Here is a 19,690-nt window from a genome sequence, read left to right on the forward strand (position 1 = left end):
AGTAAATTTTGTATTCAAGTTTTTCGTTTTTGCTGATGTATAACAAAATCCCCAATTTTGACATTTTTACCTATTATGTCTGTTTGATTTTTCACACATCATTGTCAATATAAAAGTTTTAAGTGACTGTCATACACATGAGAGGTTTAGCTAGCCATAACACAAGGTTTAATCCACCATTTTCTATATAATATAAATTAATGTCTGTACCAAGTCATGAATATGACAGTTGTTATCCATTTGTTTGATCTTTTGATTTTGCCATTTGCTTAGGGACTTTCTGTTTAATGGCAGTTGTTATCCATTTGTTTCATCTTTTGATTTTGCCATTTGCTTAGGGAATTTCTGTTTAGGATTTTTCCTCTGAGTTTGGTATTGATAATTGATGTTATTTTAGTTTTGTCTGGCTATGTTTGGAGGTTCTTGTACTCACATGATTGCACCATTGCTGCCATATACATGCCACTTAATCATCACAAAATGATGAATATTTGTAAAGGTAGCATCATGAACATCAATATCAGGTTTAAAAAGATTTGGAAACTTAATGCTTATTCTGTATATTGAAATATTGAAAGTAATGGCAAGCAGTTGACTGACAAATCCGAACATTGCTCACAGGTTACATCTTTTCTATAAAGTTGGAAATATGATAAAATAAAAACAAGATTTTTTTCTGCAGATTTTTTAATTTTTCATGACAGTATAAAAGTGGTCTGTGAGAATAGTAAAAAGAAAAACAATCCCACAGTTCCACAGTATCCTGGTATCAACTACCCTGACATAAAACGTTAGATAAAAGTCACATGACAACTCTAGGTTTCCATGACATGTTTCAAAATATCATTACCATGACAACATTATAAACATTCATTACATGACATCTCTGGTCTTATCAAAATCAAATTAGTAGAAAAAGAAAAATGACATCTTTTGTCCTGAAACTAGTCCATCTCAAATAATAATATTGTTGTTACAAACAGTACACTTGAAATTAAATCTTGATTATTCAAGGAAGAAGTTTTATTTTTAAGTACATTTGGCCTACAGCGGGACTTCTTAATCTGAGTTCCATTACTAGGATAATAAAATATTCCTGTATTAAAAAAAAAAAATTGATGTTTTATTTCATAATATTCTAAATTAAGTATTCCTGAAACCAGCTCATGAATTAGTTGAAATGCAGACTTTGTATTATACAAGTATGTTAGATAAAAATAGACTTTCAAAAAATAATTTTGTAAAATGCTGCATATTACAAATTTAAATTATTGTATTTCCATATGAAATCTCAGAATTGACACAAGTTTTCTCCCTTGAATAATCACATAAAATATCCTTCCACAATAGATCCTACTCATACATAAAATATATAAACTTAAGACTCTGGTCTTATACATTCAACATAACTATACTACAATCTGTTCTATCTTACACCTCTGTCCCTTACCGTTGTTAGTAAAGTTTCCTTTTATGAAACACAACAGAAATTATTATAAAATAAACAAAAAATTTCAGCTACTTGCTTCTACATAACTGAAAAGAAAAAAACGCTCATGTATGTACATTTTTCAATATCCAGTTGAAATGTCTTATCAGTATAGTGAGGAGTTGTAACTCAACTCACGTTTCAAAAAGTCAAGTCCATGATTAGAGGAATTGTAATTCACACAACTCAACTCATAAAGTCATAATCGGTATAATGAGTAAACAATGTTTAACTCGGTCATATTCGGGACTGTATGTCTATTCATACAATATATGATTCAATACTAAACTATATCATTGCGATTAACTTGAAGGCTGCATTGTTAAACTGTCATAATCCATGTACCTCATTTATTGCTTTAATTTACTCCTTTTCAAAATTATCTGATGTTTTTTTCTCCGAACATTTTTGAACATATTACCATTACATAGCATTATTGCCAAAATATTATTACGCCAGAAAAGGTACAGTTTAACAATGTAGCTCAACAACTAAATCAATGTATTTTTTTCACTCTACAATACACATTGCTGATCAGCTTGCCGTAATCAAAAATGAATTTAAAATGTTTAATTTTGTAATGAAAAAATAGACAAACTACTCACTCCTTAGCTTATAACTAATTCAATTCTGAAACCATAAACTTTCAAAGCAAAAAAGCAACAGCTTATATTATAAAATTGCATCATTTTTTGGTTAATAAATCAATATCCATTTTAAATTAATTCTGATATATTGAGACCACTTTAACAAAATTTTAAGGCTCACGGCTACATTGTACACAATAACCTGAACTTCATACAATATCACAAAAATATAATAATTAAAAACTTACACATCACACAGGGAAATAAAAGAAAACAATTGGTGAAAAAATCATAATCTTAACACTACTGGCCCGTCTAAAAACATTTGCCACAAAAAAAAAGCGAGCAGAAAATTAAATTTTAAGCAAATTTTTAACAGCTAACAAAACAACTGCAATAAACATAAGGAATTTAGACTTTAAATTCTATTTTTTAAATGGCAAGTAATTTTACAGATTCATTTTCCAGTATACAAATAAACACAACGAAAATGAAAACTGTTGTATACTTTTAAAGATTCTGTTATTTAAAAATGAAACTATTGAAGGGAATGGACATATTAAAATTCTTTTTTGCTTGTTAAAACATTTAAAAACTGTTTCTGTATATACTAGGGACCATAAAATTCACCATACATAACAAAATTAAAATAACAATTAAAATATTGTAAGTTTGTGGTTTTATTTTAATAGTAAACTGCAAACAAAAACACAACAGATTATATACAATGGAAAAAAAAAAAATCAACAATGAAAAAAATACAGTTAAAAACAACTGATAAATAAAAGAAAAGTTCAGGGTATTGTGTACTTAAATAAAAAGGAGATAACAAACATGGAAATTATTCTACAAGATGATGGGAAATACTTTTAATAATTTCAATACATGTGTTTTAAATATGAAATATTTATGTATTACAAATTGTTACTTAATTTAAGTTTTTTCTCTACCTACTTAATAGGCCTATTTTTCAAACACAATTTTCAGTTATATGTATTAATTAAGTTCAAGACTTTAAATATATATAAATAACTTTTTTTTACAAATGCTTCAAAATGTATTTGATTTTCTAAGTAATACTAAATAGAAATGATGTATTGTAATTTTCATGTTTGCTTTCTCAATAAAAATAGACATAACAATGAATACTGTAGAGATATACTATTCTGGAAAAAGTCGTTTATTTTGAATCAGTAGTGTCAGTATTAGTTGGCATATTCCATCCAGAAGAGGAAATTGGAGCGTTAGGTCCCCAAATATTTGACATATTGTTGAAGGGACTGAAACTTTCAACGGACCCTGGGCTCCCTCCAATATTTGGTGCTTGTGCATTTCCAGATGGATCTGGGAAGATTCCACTGTCAGCTTCAGAAAGGTTGGTTGCTGGGGTGTTTGATCCCCAACTGGAGGTCAAGGACACAAGAGAATTCCATCCACTGTTAGCGCCATTTGTAAGGGTACTCCACAGACTGTTCTGAAATAGAAAAGAAAATCAGTCAATTTTGAAGTTAAGCAATGACTCATATCAATTAACACCAAAATTTAGAAACTTGATCTAATCTGAACATTTTTCTCTATTGTTAAAATATGTTCTTGACGAGGACTGTTTAGGTCTAAATATTAGGCCTTAATCTTTAAAGGTGAAGTTTGTTTAATGGTTTGGTTGTTTTAACTTTCACAGGTATACACATAACACTTTTTTTTAACTTTTGTGTTCAATTTAATATGCATATCAATTTCAAGGCCATTAATTTTTTCATGATAAAAAACCAAGTATTTTCTTTCAAATATATAACCCTAATATAAATTTTCCATAAATATTCACAATGAATACTGTAAATTCAGAGATTATTGTGAAGGTTTTTTTATGTGAATAATGCATCTGGGTGAGTATTGCAAGAATATTCAAGCATATATCTGTCAGCAACTTTTCCAGAATTCACAAAAGTTCTAGCATTTGTGTTCACTTTAAAAAAACACAACAGAGATTAATTTTCTCACTCGAACTGGGACAGCAAAAGCGAGAAATGCAATCGAGGTGAGATGACCAACGATAATCTGTTTAAAGCTTTTTTACCTATGACAAAGTTGTCAATTTTGTTATGTATCAGATATCTGTGGGCAGTTCCTATTATTGTGATTTCAAGAATATCTTCATACAGATATATGTATCAGATATCAGTGGGGAGTTCCTAATATTGTGATTTCAGGAATATCTTCATACAGATATATGTATCAGATATCAGTGGGGAGTTCCTAGTATTGTGATTTCAGGAATATCTTCATACAGATATATGTATCAGATATCAGTAGGGAGTTCCTAGAATTGTGATTTCAGGAATATCTTCATACAGATATATGTATCCGATATCAGTAGGGAGTTCCTAGTATTGTGATTTCAGGAATATCTTCATACAGATATATGTATCAGATATCAATGGGGAGTTCCTAGTATTGTGATTTCAGGAATATCTTCATACAGATATATGTATCAGATATCAGTAGGGAGTTCCTTGTATTGTGATTTGAGGAATATCTTCATATAGATCTATGTATCAGATATCAGTGGGGAGTTCCTTGTATTGTGATTTGAGGAATATCTTCATACAGATATGTGTATCAGATATCAGTGGGGAGTTCCTAGTATTTTTTTTCAGGAATATCTTCATATAGATATATGTATCAGATATCAGTGGGGAGTTCCTAGTATTGTGATTTGAGGAATATCTTTATACAGATATGTGTATCAGATATCAGTGGGGAGTTCCTAGTATTGTGATTTCAGGAATATCTTCATACAGATATAAATATCAGATATCAGTGGGGAGTTCCTATCTTCATACAGATATGTGTATCAGATATCAGTGGGGAGTTCCTAGTATTGTGATTTCAGGAATATCCTCATACAGATATATGTATCAGATATCAGTATGGAGTTCCTAGTATTGTGATTTCAGGAATATCTTCATACAGATATATGTATCAGATATCAGTGAGGAGTTCCTAGTATTGTTATTTCAGGAGTATCTTCATACAGAACTAGTATCAGATCTCAGTAGGGAGTTTCTAGTATTGTGATTTCAGGAATATCTTCATACAGATATATGTATCAGATATCAGTAGGGAGTTCCTAGTATAATGATTTCAGGAATATCTTCATACAGATATATGTATCAGATATCAGTGGGGAGTTCCTAGTATTGTGATTTGAGGAATATCTTCATATAGATATATGTATCAGATATCAATGGGGAGTTCCTAGTATTGTGATTTGAGGAATATCTTTATACAGATATGTGTATCAGATATCAGTGGGGAGTTCCTAGTATTGTGATTTCAGGAATATCTTCATATAGATATATGTATCAGATATCAGTGGGGAGTTCCTAGTATTGTGATTTGAGGAATATTTTTATACAGAAATATGTATCAGATATCAGTGGGGAGTTCCTATCTTCATACAAATATGTGTATCAGATATCAGTGGGGAGTTCCTAGTATTGTGATTTCAGGAATATCCTCATACAGATATATGTATCAGATATCAGTATGGAGTTCCTAGTATTGTTATTTCAGGAATATCTTCATACAGATATAGTATCAGATATCAGTAGGGAGTTTCTAGTATAATGATTTCAGGAATATCTTCATACAGATATATGTATCAGATATCAGTGGGGAGTTCCTAGTATTGTGATTTGAGGAATATCTTCATACAGATATATGTATCAGATATCAGTGGGGAGCTCCTAGTATAAGGATTTCAGGAATATTTTCATACAGATATATGTATCAGATATCAGTAGGGAGTTCTTAGTATAATGATTTCAGGAATATCTGCATACAGATATATGTATCATATATCAGTGGGGAGTTCCTAGTATTGTGATTTGAGGAATATCTTCATACATATATATGTATCAGATATCAGTGGAAAGTTCCTAGTATTGTGATTTCAGGAATATCTTCATACAGATATATGTATCAGATATCAGTAGGGAGTTCCTTGTATTGTGATTTGAGGAATATCTTCATACAGATATATGTATCAGATATCAGAAGGGAGTTCCTAGTATAATGATTTCAGGAATATCTTCATACAGATATATGTATCAGATATCAGTGGGGAGTTTCTAGTATTGTGATTTGAGGAATATCTTCATACAGATATATGTATCAGATATCAGTAGGGAGTTCCTATTATTGTGATTTGAGGAATATCTTCATACAGATATATGTATCAGATATCAGTAGGGAGTTCCTATTATTGTGATTTGAGGAATATCTTCATACAGATATATGCATCAGATATCAATGGGTAGTTCCTAGTATTGTGATTTCAGGAATATCCTCATACAGATATAGTATCAGATATCAGTAGGGAGTTTCTAGTATTGTGATTTGAGGAATATCTTCATACAGATATATGTATCAGATATCAGTGGGGAGTTCCTAGTATTGTGATTTGAGGAATATCCTCATACAGATATATGTATCAGATATCAGTGGGGAGTTCCTTGTATTGTGATTTGAGGAATATCTTTATACAGATATGTGTATCAGATATCAGTGGGGAGTTCCTAGTATTGTGATTTGAGGAATATCCTCATACAGATATATGTATCAGATATCAGTATGGAGTTCCTAGTATTGTTATTTCAGGAATATCTTCATACAGATATAGTATCAGATATCAGTAGGGAGTTTCTAGTATAATGATTTCAGGAATATCTTCATACAGATATATGTATCAGATATCAGTGGGGAGTTCCTAGTATTGTGATTTGAGGAATATCTTCATACAGATATATGTATCAGATATCAGTGGGGAGCTCCTAGTATAAGGATTTCAGGAATATTTTCATACAGATATATGTATCAGATATCAGTAGGGAGTTCTTAGTATAATGATTTCAGGAATATCTGCATACAGATATATGTATCATATATCAGTGGGGAGTTCCTAGTATTGTGATTTGAGGAATATCTTCATACATATATATGTATCAGATATCAGTGGAAAGTTCCTAGTATTGTGATTTCAGGAATATCTTCATACAGATATATGTATCAGATATCAGTAGGGAGTTCCTTGTATTGTGATTTGAGGAATATCTTCATACAGATATATGTATCAGATATCAGAAGGGAGTTCCTAGTATAATGATTTCAGGAATATCTTCATACAGATATATGTATCAGATATCAGTGGGGAGTTTCTAGTATTGTGATTTGAGGAATATCTTCATACAGATATATGTATCAGATATCAGTAGGGAGTTCCTATTATTGTGATTTGAGGAATATCTTCATACAGATATATGTATCAGATATCAGTAGGGAGTTCCTATTATTGTGATTTGAGGAATATCTTCATACAGATATATGCATCAGATATCAATGGGTAGTTCCTAGTATTGTGATTTCAGGAATATCCTCATACAGATATAGTATCAGATATCAGTAGGGAGTTTCTAGTATTGTGATTTGAGGAATATCTTCATACAGATATATGTATCAGATATCAGTGGGGAGTTCCTAGTATTGTGATTTGAGGAATATCCTCATACAGATATATGTATCAGATATCAGTGGGGAGTTCCTTGTATTGTGATTTGAGGAATATCTTTATACAGATATGTGTATCAGATATCAGTGGGGAGTTCCTAGTATTGTGATTTGAGGAATATCCTCATACAGATATATGTATCAGATATCAGTGGGGAGTTCCTAGTATTGTGATTTGAGGAATATCTTCATACAGATATATGCATTAGATATCAGTGGGGAGTTCCTAGTATTGTGATTTGATGAATATCTTCATACAGATATATGTATCAGATATCAGTGGGGAGTTCCTAGTATTGTGATTTCAGGAATATCTTCATACAGATATATGTATCAGATATCAGTGGGTAGTTCCTAGTACATGTATTGTGATTTGAGGAATATCTTCATATAGATATATGTATCAGATATCAGTGGGGAGTTCCTAGTACATGTATTGTGATTTGAGGAATATCTTCATACAGATATGTGTATCAGATATCAGTGGGGAGTTCCTAGTATTGTGATTTCAGGAATATCTTCATATAGATGTATGTATCAGATATTAGTGGGGAGTTTCTAGTATTGCCATTCATTACAAGCTGCACTGTTAAAGATAATAAAACCTTGCAATCATTTCTGAATTTACAGCATATTCTTTTATTGATTGCTATCAATTTTTTGATGCTAAAATATATCTATTGATGCTAAAATATATCTATTGATGCTATAACATATCTGTTGATTTAATACGTACCCCTCCAGTTGGAGATGTATCAGGACTTGGCCATCTGTTACCTACAGGATTGTATTCAGAGTCCCACAAACTTTCACTTCTAACAGCTGGAACATCAAATCCGGGCCAATCTTCTCCTAAAAATAAGATAATACATTTTGTACTATAAAATGGAGATATTTCTTTTTCTTAGTGCATTTAACCATCTATGACAGAGTCTGATACAACATTTCTCATCTCTAAACAGTTGAATTTTCAAATTTTGAAACGCATGGCTTAAAATGTTATACTCAAAACCATCAAGAAAGGAAAAATACCATTGCCCATGATCTAAAGATTTAAAGAAGATTTTTCAGAAGCTATACCTCTATTTCAATGATCTGCAAATAGATCTCTACGTGTCTTGCTTTGAATAAGTTATCAGTGGCAATTTTTCATGGCATCACAATAGCAAATTTGAGGATAGTCTGTTTATACAATTTTCGTTAATTCCCTAGGTAACTAACTACTGTAAATTCTGAAATTATTGCGTGCATTTATTATTGCGATTTTGTCAATTAGACTTAAATGCGATTTTAATTTTTACGATTTTTGAGAAAAATCCTGTTTAATTCATATAAAATATTTCAAAATGCGAGTTCAAATTATTGCCTTTACATGTCTGTTGCATTTTTCGCAATAATGAAAACCTCGCAATAATTTCTAAAGGAGTATGTTCGATAAGGTACTAAAATGGCCTCCTTTTTTAGCGTAAATTTCAAATTCGGATTTATCAACCAATATCACGATAAATTATAGCCAATACATTGACAAGCTAGAATATAAACCATTTTGCTGAAAATTTTACGTTTCTGCGTTTCATTATGACGTCACAAGTTGTACTCATGTTGATTTTTCACGAAAAAATCACTGAAAATGGGTAAATTTCCATTGATTATTGGACAGGAAACATAGAGCGCATACGTCGACAACAAAGATCTTTTAAAATAATGTTTGTGAAGACATTTCACATGTCTTATTTGAATCTTAAGCTTGTCGACGCCTGCACTCTATGTTTCCTTGTCCTTTATTTGGTTGAAATCTAGCTGATTTTGTCAAATTTCACCAAAATCCCTTATCTTGACCTTTTTTGGATGTAAAAATCAAAGTGTTAAAATTAAACTTTGACAAAAACTGTTCTGTTTAACTTTCTAACATGTCTTTAAAACAACCTAAAACATGTATTGTCGTGTAACTATGAACTTTATAATTGGGGCCAAATATGGCCCTTACCGAACTTACTCCTTTACAGTATGAGTAATATGGAAATCAATATTATTTTATGCATTTATTTTATGTTTTAATTTTTCATGACCATTTAAAATGCATATTTCTTTCATTGTAGGTATCAAAGAAAATATGAAGCTGATATTTTTATCTATTAACACAAATCCTTCAGAAAATAAAGAAAATTATATAAAAATTTGCTATTACAGTATTAAAATAACAAATAAAAGAACTCATGCATATTTACTTTAGTTTTAAGAAGATAGTTCAAATGAAATGTTTTGATTCCTAGTAAAGTTTTGATATCATTCCAAGATTAAAGTTTATACAATTTCATACGAAAACATTACTCATCTATTAACTACTTCTTGTACAAGATCATGCAAAAATGACCACTTGAATTTTAATGAAACAAGAATGCACAAGATGTCTTTCAAAGCAAACAACCCTTGTTATCTAAAGTATCTGAAAATAGGAGGTAATTTTTCTTGTAGATTCAAATACCACACACCCATTACAATTTTCACTCTTGAACTGCTGACTCAATATGGTGTCCATTTTCTTAAGTAGTAGCATAAAAGATTGTGACAAAATATTTTTTTGTTCATTAAAAAATAAACAAGAATGTGTCCAAAGTACATGGATACCCCACTGGCACTATAATTTTCCATGTTAAATGGACCGTGAAATTAGGTAAAAAAACTAATTTCGCATTAAAATTAGAAAGATCATACCATAGGAAACATGTGTACTAAGTTTCAATTTGATTGGACTTCAACTTCATCAACCAGATGCTTCGCAGGGCCTAGCTTTATACGACCGCAGAGGTTGAACCCTGAACGGTTGGGGCAAGTATGGACACAACATTCAAGCTGGATTTAGCTCTTAATTTGGATTGTGATTAAATAGTTGACACAGCATAGGTTTCTGACACAGAATGAATGTGTTCTAATGAACTTAAAATTTTTGTTTTCTCTTAGAGCAATTAACTATGCTGTTCAATATTAATCCTCTCAAAAAAATGTTTGAAGAAATTTTCTATTTATTTATGAAATTTCAAATGAGAAAAATTGAACCCAATTTTTTAATCACATCCCCCTTTCCCTTATTCCAAAACTAATCTCAATTAAAATATTCTAATGGAGTTTGCAACAATAACTACTCATTTAAATACATCATAAAATATTAAGATGTAAAAAAACTGCTTGTTATCACTGAATGGTAAAGATTATTTAAATTTATCAGTTGGTAGTAAAAAGTGAATATACATTGTATATTGTATATAACAAAGATTTAAGTTGATTCTGGACAAAGAAAGATAACTCCAATTAAAAAAAATTCTTGCAATAAGATATTTCTTGCTTTCTATTTTGGACAAAGAAAGATAACTCTAATTAAAAAAAAAATTGCTATTTCACAATATTGTGAAATTAGATATTTCTTGCCATTGCACAATACTGTGCAATTGAAAAGACTTGCTATTCCACAATACTTAATATAATAATTTTAGATCCTGATTTGGACCAACTTGAAAACTGGGCCCATAATCAAAAATCTAAGTACATGTTTAGATTCAGCATATCAAAGAGGCCCAAGAATTTAATTTTTGTTAAAATCAAACTTAGTTTAATTTTGGACTCTTTGGACCTTAATGTAGGCCAATTTGAAAACGGGACCAAAAATGAAGAATCTACATACACAGTTAGATTTGGCATATCAAAGAACCCCATTTATTCAATTTTTGATGAAATCAAAAAAGTTTAATTTTGGACCCCGATTTGGGCCAACTTGAAAACTGGGCCAATAATAAAAAATCTAAGTTCATTTTTAGATTCAGCATATCAAAGAACCCCAAGGATTCAATTTTTGTTAAAATCAAACTAAGTTTAATTTTGGACCCTTTGGACCTTAATGTAGACCAATTTGAAAACGGGACCAAAAGTTAAGAATCTACATTCACAGTTAGATTCGGCATATCAAAGAACCCCAATTATTCAATTTTGATGAAATCAAACAAAGTTTAATTTTGGACCCTTTGGGCCCCTTTTTCCTAAACTGTTGGGACCAAAACTCCCAAAATCAATACCAACTTTCCTTTTATGGTCATTAACCTTGTGTTTAAATTTCATAGATTTCTATTAACTTATACTAACGTTATGGTGCCAAAACCAAGAAAAATGCTTATTTGGGTCCCTTTTTAGCCCCTAATTCATAAACTGTTGGGACCTAAACTCCCAAAATCAATACCAATCTTCCTTTTGTGGTCATAAACATTATATTTAAATTTCATTGATTTCTATTTACTTAAACTAAAGTTATTGCGCGAAAACCCAGAATAATGCTTATTTGGGCCCTTTTTTGGCCCCTAATTCCTAAAATGTTGGGACCAAAACTCCCAAAATCAATACCAACCTTCCTTTTATGGTCATAAACCTTGTGTTAAAATTTCATAGATTTCTATTCACTTTTACTAAAGTTAGAGTGCGAAAACTAAAAGTATTCGGACGACGACGACGACGACGACGACGCCAACGTGATAGCAATATACGACGAAAATTTTTTCAAAATTTGCGGTCGTATAAAAACTACCTTGACCAAAAACTTTAACCTGAAACTCCCACTTTCATTTTTCTATGTTCAGTGGACCGTGAAATTGGGGTCAAAAGTCAATTTGGCTTTAAAATTAGAAAGATCATAACATAAGCAACAAGTGTACTAAGTTTCAAGTTGATTGGACTTCAGCTTCTTCAAAAACTACCTTGACCAAAAGACGGACGGAACCACAGACCAGAAAACATAATGCCCCCCTACTATTTTAGATGGGGTATAAAAAGTAAAACTAAGCAAGAAGTATATATATATATCTGATGTGTTACAAATCATCATTGTAAAGCTTTTTATCAAATATGAAGTCAGTTTGTTTAGTACTTTCTAAAATAGTTTTAAAGAACTGACAGACGAAAGGATAAGGTGATTGCATTATAGAAAATATACCAAGAGTATGGGCATAATTTTGAAAGGGTCAGGTTAACTCCAACACCTAGTTTTCAGCAGTAAATGCATCAAATATACACTACATGAAGCTGCTAGCATGCTGTGGATGATAACTCCTGTCACCTGGAAACCGCCAGTTAAAGTATTTTACATTGGCCATTGGCACAATTTCAGAACAACAAATTTAGTATTACTAGTCAAATTTAAACCCAACCTTGTCTTATTTTAATAAAACTCTAAAAATGTTGCTTAACTTGAAATGTTAAGTCCTGTGCTCACGCAACTTATTGTAAAATACTAAAAGCACAAAGTACACGGATGCCCCACTCGCACTATCATTTTTCATATTCAATGGACCGTGAAATTGGGTAAAAAATCTAATTTGGCATTAAAATTAGAAAGATCATACCATTGGGAACATGTGTACTAAGTTTCAAGTTGATTGGACTCCAACTTCATTAAAAACTACCTTGACCAAAAATTTTAACCTGAAGTGGGACAGACGCAGGAACAGAGGTACAGACCAGAAAACATAATGCCCCTCTTCTATCGTAGGTGGGGCATAAAAATCAGTTGTTTTCCAATTCTACAAAAGTTTGGTTTAAAACTTGCCCTGAATCTGTTCTTAATTTTCCATTAAGAGATCCATAAATGTATTTTATTAATTCAACTGCCCAAGTTTTATATGTCTGTCCTTGTCTGTTTTAATATGAGTTATAAATAGTTGTGATTTTAACATGAAACATATCACCAAGCGAAAACATGAAGTCATATTAGAGAAAAAATACATAGGCAGAAAAATATTATGTGAAGGGATTTCAATGAATAATGAAGCTTTTAGCTGATGAGAAAGAGATCTTTGTAATGAGGAACATTCTCAATAGCGCAACCCTTGTGTCACGATGCAGGGAGTAAAGCTCTCCTAGACCAGCATGAGATTTAGATCAGACATAGACAGACATTTAACAACATAATCTGTATCTACTGACCAACAGACAACTGTCTCGCTCGAAAAGCTGGAAAATTATTACAAATGATTGAAAAAATGAAAAATTATCTAAAATTGTAATAAACAAGAATGCATGGTTGTCGTGCTTAGCATACGCCCTACTCTTATTGAAATCAATCGGTAAACAGGAAGTAGGTGACTGACTGATCACACTCATTAACGCCAAGCTTCTGACTGAAAGTGAAGTCATTCTGCTCTGAATATCTTGAGAAAAGTGTGATGATAATTTTAAAATTCTTTCAACATATCAAAAAAATTTAATATTGGCAGTTTTTTTGACAGCTCCAAAAAGGGGTTATAAGTTACAACTCAACACTGCAAGCTGCTTACCAAATATCAAGTCATTCTCTTCAGTTGTTCCTAATAAAATTGTGACACAAATATTTGTTGGACCAACTTACAAACAAGATAAATTCAATGAAGTGCCCCATTCAAAGAGTGAGTGTATATCAACATAAAAAAGTGAAAATATAAATAAAATATCTGTAACTTGAAAAAAAGAAAATAGCTATTATCTAAATGGATTAAAACAAAAGAATTAAATGTTTAAACTAAAATTGAAATGACAAAATAAATCATGAAATATATCTGATAATGTAAATAATGCAATGTGAATCAACGGTCTATATTTTATCTTTCAATCTTCTGTGGATTCACTTTATTTGTTGGATACCAACTTTTGTTTTTGTAGGTACAGTTAAACCATGAAATTAAATATTCAACAAATGACAAATTTTCTATAGGCTTGTATGCAGACCTCAGCAAACCCCAAAATTAAATATTCATAAACATGTAATTTTTCCTATATCCATGAAATTTGGTACCCGCTACCCACATAAATAAATAATTCCACAGTATTTCAATTTAAGTAGGTGTTTATGTAAAAGTATTGTTTGTACCTTTCATGACTCTCATCTGGTGCTCTTGTATCTTCTTACGTCTGTCCATCTGTAACTTCTGCATCATAGTCAATGCTGGCTGTTGTTGGCTTTCAAATGGGGTATCATTTCCAAAGGCATACACAGACTCTGTTTTATAGAATGTTGGTTTTTATTTATGATTTAAAGTAAATAAGAGAAAAAATTAGTAATTAAGATTTTTCTTACTACAAAAAAAGAGTAAAATTTTGAAGACATGAATTGGTAATGCATTTGATTTATTGGTGTAATCTGGGTGTTAACTGTGAATTGGGGAGTAAAAATGCTGATTTTCCATAAATTTGTGTCAAAATTTAATATTCAATCAAGATACATGAAACCAACCCTTTTAGTGATTGAATTGAATACAAATCACAAAAGTAAAATGTTTAACAATTAATCACACATCATTTAATCAATGAGAACATCATCTATGATACAAAAAAGTGCCAAAACATGCAAGCTTATTTTAGACCGTAGAAGACGTTTTTTATACCGATAATTGATGTAAATATGTTTTATCATTTAACTTTTGTTTTATAATTGCTTTTTGAAAATTTGTAAATGCTAGTTTCTTTTAATCCGTCTCTTATAATTCTTTTAGAATGGCATTAATAATTTTAAAAAGGTTTACTTTTATAATGTGAAATGTTTATACTGTATTATTGATGGTGAGACGTTAATAAAATATTATTGTTGTATTGTATGATTTCTTGTAAAAGTTAAAAATTTCAACATGGTACCTTATTATTTACACTTACCAAATGGAGGCTCTGGTGTGCCAAATGGGTCATTCTCTATGGTGGGGACTGTTCTGGATTCCTGGATAGTCTGTAGTCCAAAACTATTTCCACTAAAAAAAATAAAAAAATTTCAAGTATGTTTTTTTTAAGACAACCTTTTATGGAAGTTGTATTCAATGCAGTAATCATACTCTTTCCCTTTTTTGGGTATGTTTAAAATAAAATTGATATATTCAAACTTATAACGAGGTTTGAACTAACATGAGCCAAATGACAGATGCCACATGTGGATTTGCCTGCCCTTTTGAAGCACTTGAGATCACGGCCACACCAAGTTTTCGGTGGGGTTCATGATGCTCATTTTTTGTTTTTTTTGTTTTGTTTTATGTACTATTGTTTGTTTGTACATCTTTTTTCTTTTTCAGCCATGGCATTGTCAGTTTATTTTCAACTAAGGTATCCTTCGCCTCCTTTTTAAAGAATAACTGTATCTATATCTACATGTAGATATTGGTTAAATATACTTTTTCACTTATTTAGTCTTTTGGAAAATGTTGTTTGTGCTGTCTTTAGACCCTTCTACAACGAAATTTGTTTTACATGCACACTTATAAAAATTGCGGAATTAATCCAACGCAATCATAGGTTTGAACGTAGTTTTCAATTTAGACTTGTTTATATCTACATGTATATAATATACTTACATAGGATCAGGAGTAGTAGGTGGGGTATTACTCCATACGCTTCTGACCTTTCCACTACCTACAGGGGGAGTCTTACACTTGGATCCAATAGTGCCTGTAAAATTAAACACAATGATTCTTATTTGTTTCAAATATCATAATTTTACATGAAAGTTTCTTTACTTTAATTTGTACATAGTCAGTTTTATTTTTTTTGTAATTATATGTTTAAAGCTAAGAATTCATAACACATGTTTTTATACTATTCTGGTTACAAGACAGAATTAAAAGATCATGATTTTTTTAATTTAAAATAAGTTAATAAAATACCAAGTTTTTATATTTGCAAAAATAAAGACTGTTTAATATTTATCCTCCAAATCTATATTTTTCTTATTCTTAACAAAAACACTAATAAAAGCTGTTATATAAGCTTTCTTCTTAAACTTTGCAAACCAACCTCAAGGTTTTCAATTAACATAAGTTAATGAACAAGGTTCTTGAAAAAAGGACATTTACTTGCCACTAGTCATTTTTTGGGACCTTTATAGCTAGCCGTTTGATGTGAACCAGGACTCCATGTTGAAGACCGTACTTTGACCTATAATGGTGTTTCTTTTACAAATTGTGACTTGGATAGAGAGTTGTCTCAATGGCATTCATACTCCATCTGTTATATCTTTCTACTAGCTCTAATATTTTTTTACATATGAATATAAACAAACCTGGTGCTTCTGAATATGTCGGGAAAGGGGAGGTAAATCTCTTGTCATTCTTGGCCTTCTGGGTATCATTACTACTGTTACTGACAATACTGCTGTAACTGCTTGATCGGCTACTACTGGTCAAGGTTTCTGGACTGAAGCTTCCGGTCACTGTCTTGTTAAACTTCTGTTCAAAGTTAGATGTCTGGATGGACAGTTCACTTAAATCTCCTAAAATGGAAAATATCAACCTCACACTCTAAAAGATTACAGAAAGATCCAACTGGTGTCTTAAACATAAATCCATCTACTGTGGGTTCCTTATTATTCGTTGGATACCAATTTACCTGGGTTTCTTGGGTGCAGGTGAACCATGAATTCAAATTTTCAACAAATAACATATTTTAAATAGGCTTTGTATACAAAGCTTGGCAAAACCATGAAATCAAATTTCCATGAATATGCAAATTTTCAGAATTCCAAAGAAAAATGGTTACCCACGAAAATAAATGAATCCAGATTAATTTGAAGACTGATTTACAACATCGAAAGCTTTCTTTAAAATTATTACCTCTGAAGATTTAATCACATGTACTTTTTATCAATGAGGCTTGCACTGAAAACTAATATTACATCTATCAGTAAATAGCCACCACTAGACACTAAAAGACAAATTGCCTGCTAGCCTATACTGCAAGTTTAAACATTACCTTGAACTGTTTACTAAGTGATTATGACTTAAGATTGCTTCTGAATCAAAATGCGGGAAAACAAAAAAACATTTTAACTGATTTCTTAATGGAAATTCACCTAAGCTGCAGTTTTATCAAGAAATCATTAACAAAGTTACACTAAGGAATACTAGAAACATACCTTAAGTACAGGCATTTTAAACCTCAAGCATTTCAAAGAAAAAAATACTGTTGATAATGCTTATTTTGTATAAAAGAAATTGTACTGTACTAGAAACAACTTGTTCTTTAAAAAATTTTACTTAAAAAAGTTCTGGAATTAACTTTTTTTTGTTGTTATCCAATCTCTGCTAATTGTACTGTGGATTCATTTATTTTCCTTGGTACCAATTTTCGTGGATTTAGAAAAACTTGCATATTCGTGGATATTTAATTTCGTGGTTTTGCTGAAGTCTGCATTCAAACCTATAGAAAAAGTATCATTCGTTGAATATTGAATTTCGTGGTTTGACTGTGCCCAAGAAATCCACGAAAATTGGTATCCAATGAATTATCATGAATCCACAGTATTCAGTATATCCACACCAGACAAGGACTAGGTTTTTAAAAAAGCTATTACTTATCAAGAAAAAAAGCCAAACACTTCTTTGAACAAATTTAAAGCAAAGTTTTCATGCAGGATTGAATGTTAGTTAGGAATTAAGGGGAAATAACTTGAAATTCATGCAAAAGACGACATAGAAAGTTATAAATAAAAATAAACATACTATAAATTATAAGTATTCTAGTGTGTATGGTGCTCTATGTGTATTTATTGCAGAAAATATTCTATTTAGATTTGATGTGTTTTATAGAAGCAAAATTACCATAGATGCCATAAAAGCATAGATGGGTTTGAACTATGGTTTAAGAGGTTAAAGTGTGAATTCTAATAAAAAAAAATTTTGAAGTATGAGAAATATGAGGTACAAAAAACTAATCTGTAATAGATTGGACTTGTCCTTTTTTATGCTCTTTATTTCAATATACATGTATTGTATTTAAAAAATGTACCTGCAGTCAAGGTGAAAGGAATCAAAATAATTTGACATTAAACTAAAAAAAAATTATTAAAGGACTCCTTTTTCAATAACAGCAATCCTTTTTTATTTCCTTTACTGCAATACAGACACAAAGTAAATATGAGCAAAGTTCTAGTACTGTGTATTCATTATTATCCTTGGATACCAATTTTCGTGGGTTTGGTGGGTACAGGTGAACCACAAATTCAAATGTTCAACGAATATCATATTTTCAATAGGCTTTGTTTACAGAGAGTGGCGAAACCATGAAATCAAATATCCACAAATATGTAAGTTTTCAGTAATCCACGAAAATTGATATCCACGAAAATAAATGAATCTACAGTACATCATGTATCTGAATTAGGGCTAAAAAGATATTACAATGTTGCAATTTTCCTTGGCATTTTATTATACAGAAAACACCATTTTTGAGGTGTTATATTGTCAAACCCATCAATACTTTTAATTCTTATGTAGTGATTAAGCATTATATGTGTGATTATAAGAATAGTAGAGCTAACCCGGTGATTCGTGATTCGGCATGTCCCACACGGGCTGGGTGTCTTCCCGTTCACTCCCAGAAGAGCTGTCCTGTTGCCATTTGTTGACACCTATACACAAACACAATACATATAAAGCTTCCATGCCAAAAAAAAGTTAAAAAGTTAAAAACTCAGAATAACAGGAAATTGAAAGATGAATAACAAAGGTTTAGCTACTGATGGCATTTGAATGGAAAGTTAACTTTTAAACTTCTTTAAATAAAGACACATTTTTTGATAAAATATTTTTTTTACTGTCTAAATAATACAAAGAGAAATGACAGGTATTTCATAACATCATTGGGGCATCCAGACAAGAAAAAGTTAAACAAGTGCAAACTAAAGACTTGAAACGTGAGTAATATATTTGACATGTTCCTTTCTGTTTCTTTGACTTTTTTTTTTTTTTTTATCAAACAAAACTTTTTTTTGGAACTAACAATTATGCAATATAGCTCACAAATACTTAGAAAAATAATCAAGATTTATCCGGAAGGAATCTCTGATAAAAAAATAAACCAAATTCTATTCAAAAGTGCAATTTTCAGCCCCTAAGCTTTTCTATAGGCCATGAATTTTAACTTATGAGCATATGCATTCAGTCTTGGTTTCGGTAAAAATACTTAATTCTTGAACATGTTTTGTTGGTAAGGTATATGTGGTGAGGTAACGAGGGAGTGTGAGCAGGACAGCCATGGATATATCATACTAATATCT

At 30.9% G+C, this 19,690-nt stretch overlaps 1 protein-coding gene across 11 annotated transcripts in view; it reads right to left on the bottom strand.

Moving 5' to 3' along the window:
- Window positions 1-668: 668 nt before the first annotated feature.
- LOC134696015 (transmembrane protein 131-like) overlaps window positions 669-19,690 on the bottom strand; it is an 88,183-nt gene continuing 69,161 nt past the window's right edge. For 5 of the 11 annotated variants that reach the window (XM_063557536.1, XM_063557538.1, XM_063557539.1 and 2 more), the window contains 8 exons: window positions 18,953-19,042; window positions 16,697-16,906; window positions 15,993-16,086; window positions 15,307-15,398; window positions 14,528-14,656; window positions 13,609-13,635; window positions 8,381-8,496; window positions 669-3,550 (listed from right to left, as the gene is read on the bottom strand). In XM_063557536.1, coding sequence (XP_063413606.1) covers window positions 3,257-3,550; window positions 8,381-8,496; window positions 13,609-13,635; window positions 14,528-14,656; window positions 15,307-15,398; window positions 15,993-16,086; window positions 16,697-16,906; window positions 18,953-19,042 — 1,052 coding nt within the window. In that variant the 3' untranslated portion in view covers window positions 669-3,256. The remainder of the gene's footprint in view (window positions 3,551-8,380; window positions 8,497-13,608; window positions 13,636-14,527; window positions 14,657-15,306; window positions 15,399-15,992; window positions 16,087-16,696; window positions 16,907-18,952; window positions 19,043-19,690) is intronic. The other 6 variants (XM_063557543.1, XM_063557544.1, XM_063557545.1 and 3 more) reach the window with 2 other exon arrangements.

The sequence above is a fragment of the Mytilus trossulus genome, chromosome 14, assembly GCF_036588685.1.
Source record: "Mytilus trossulus isolate FHL-02 chromosome 14, PNRI_Mtr1.1.1.hap1, whole genome shotgun sequence".
In the NCBI taxonomy this organism is placed as follows: domain Eukaryota; kingdom Metazoa; phylum Mollusca; class Bivalvia; order Mytilida; family Mytilidae; genus Mytilus; species Mytilus trossulus.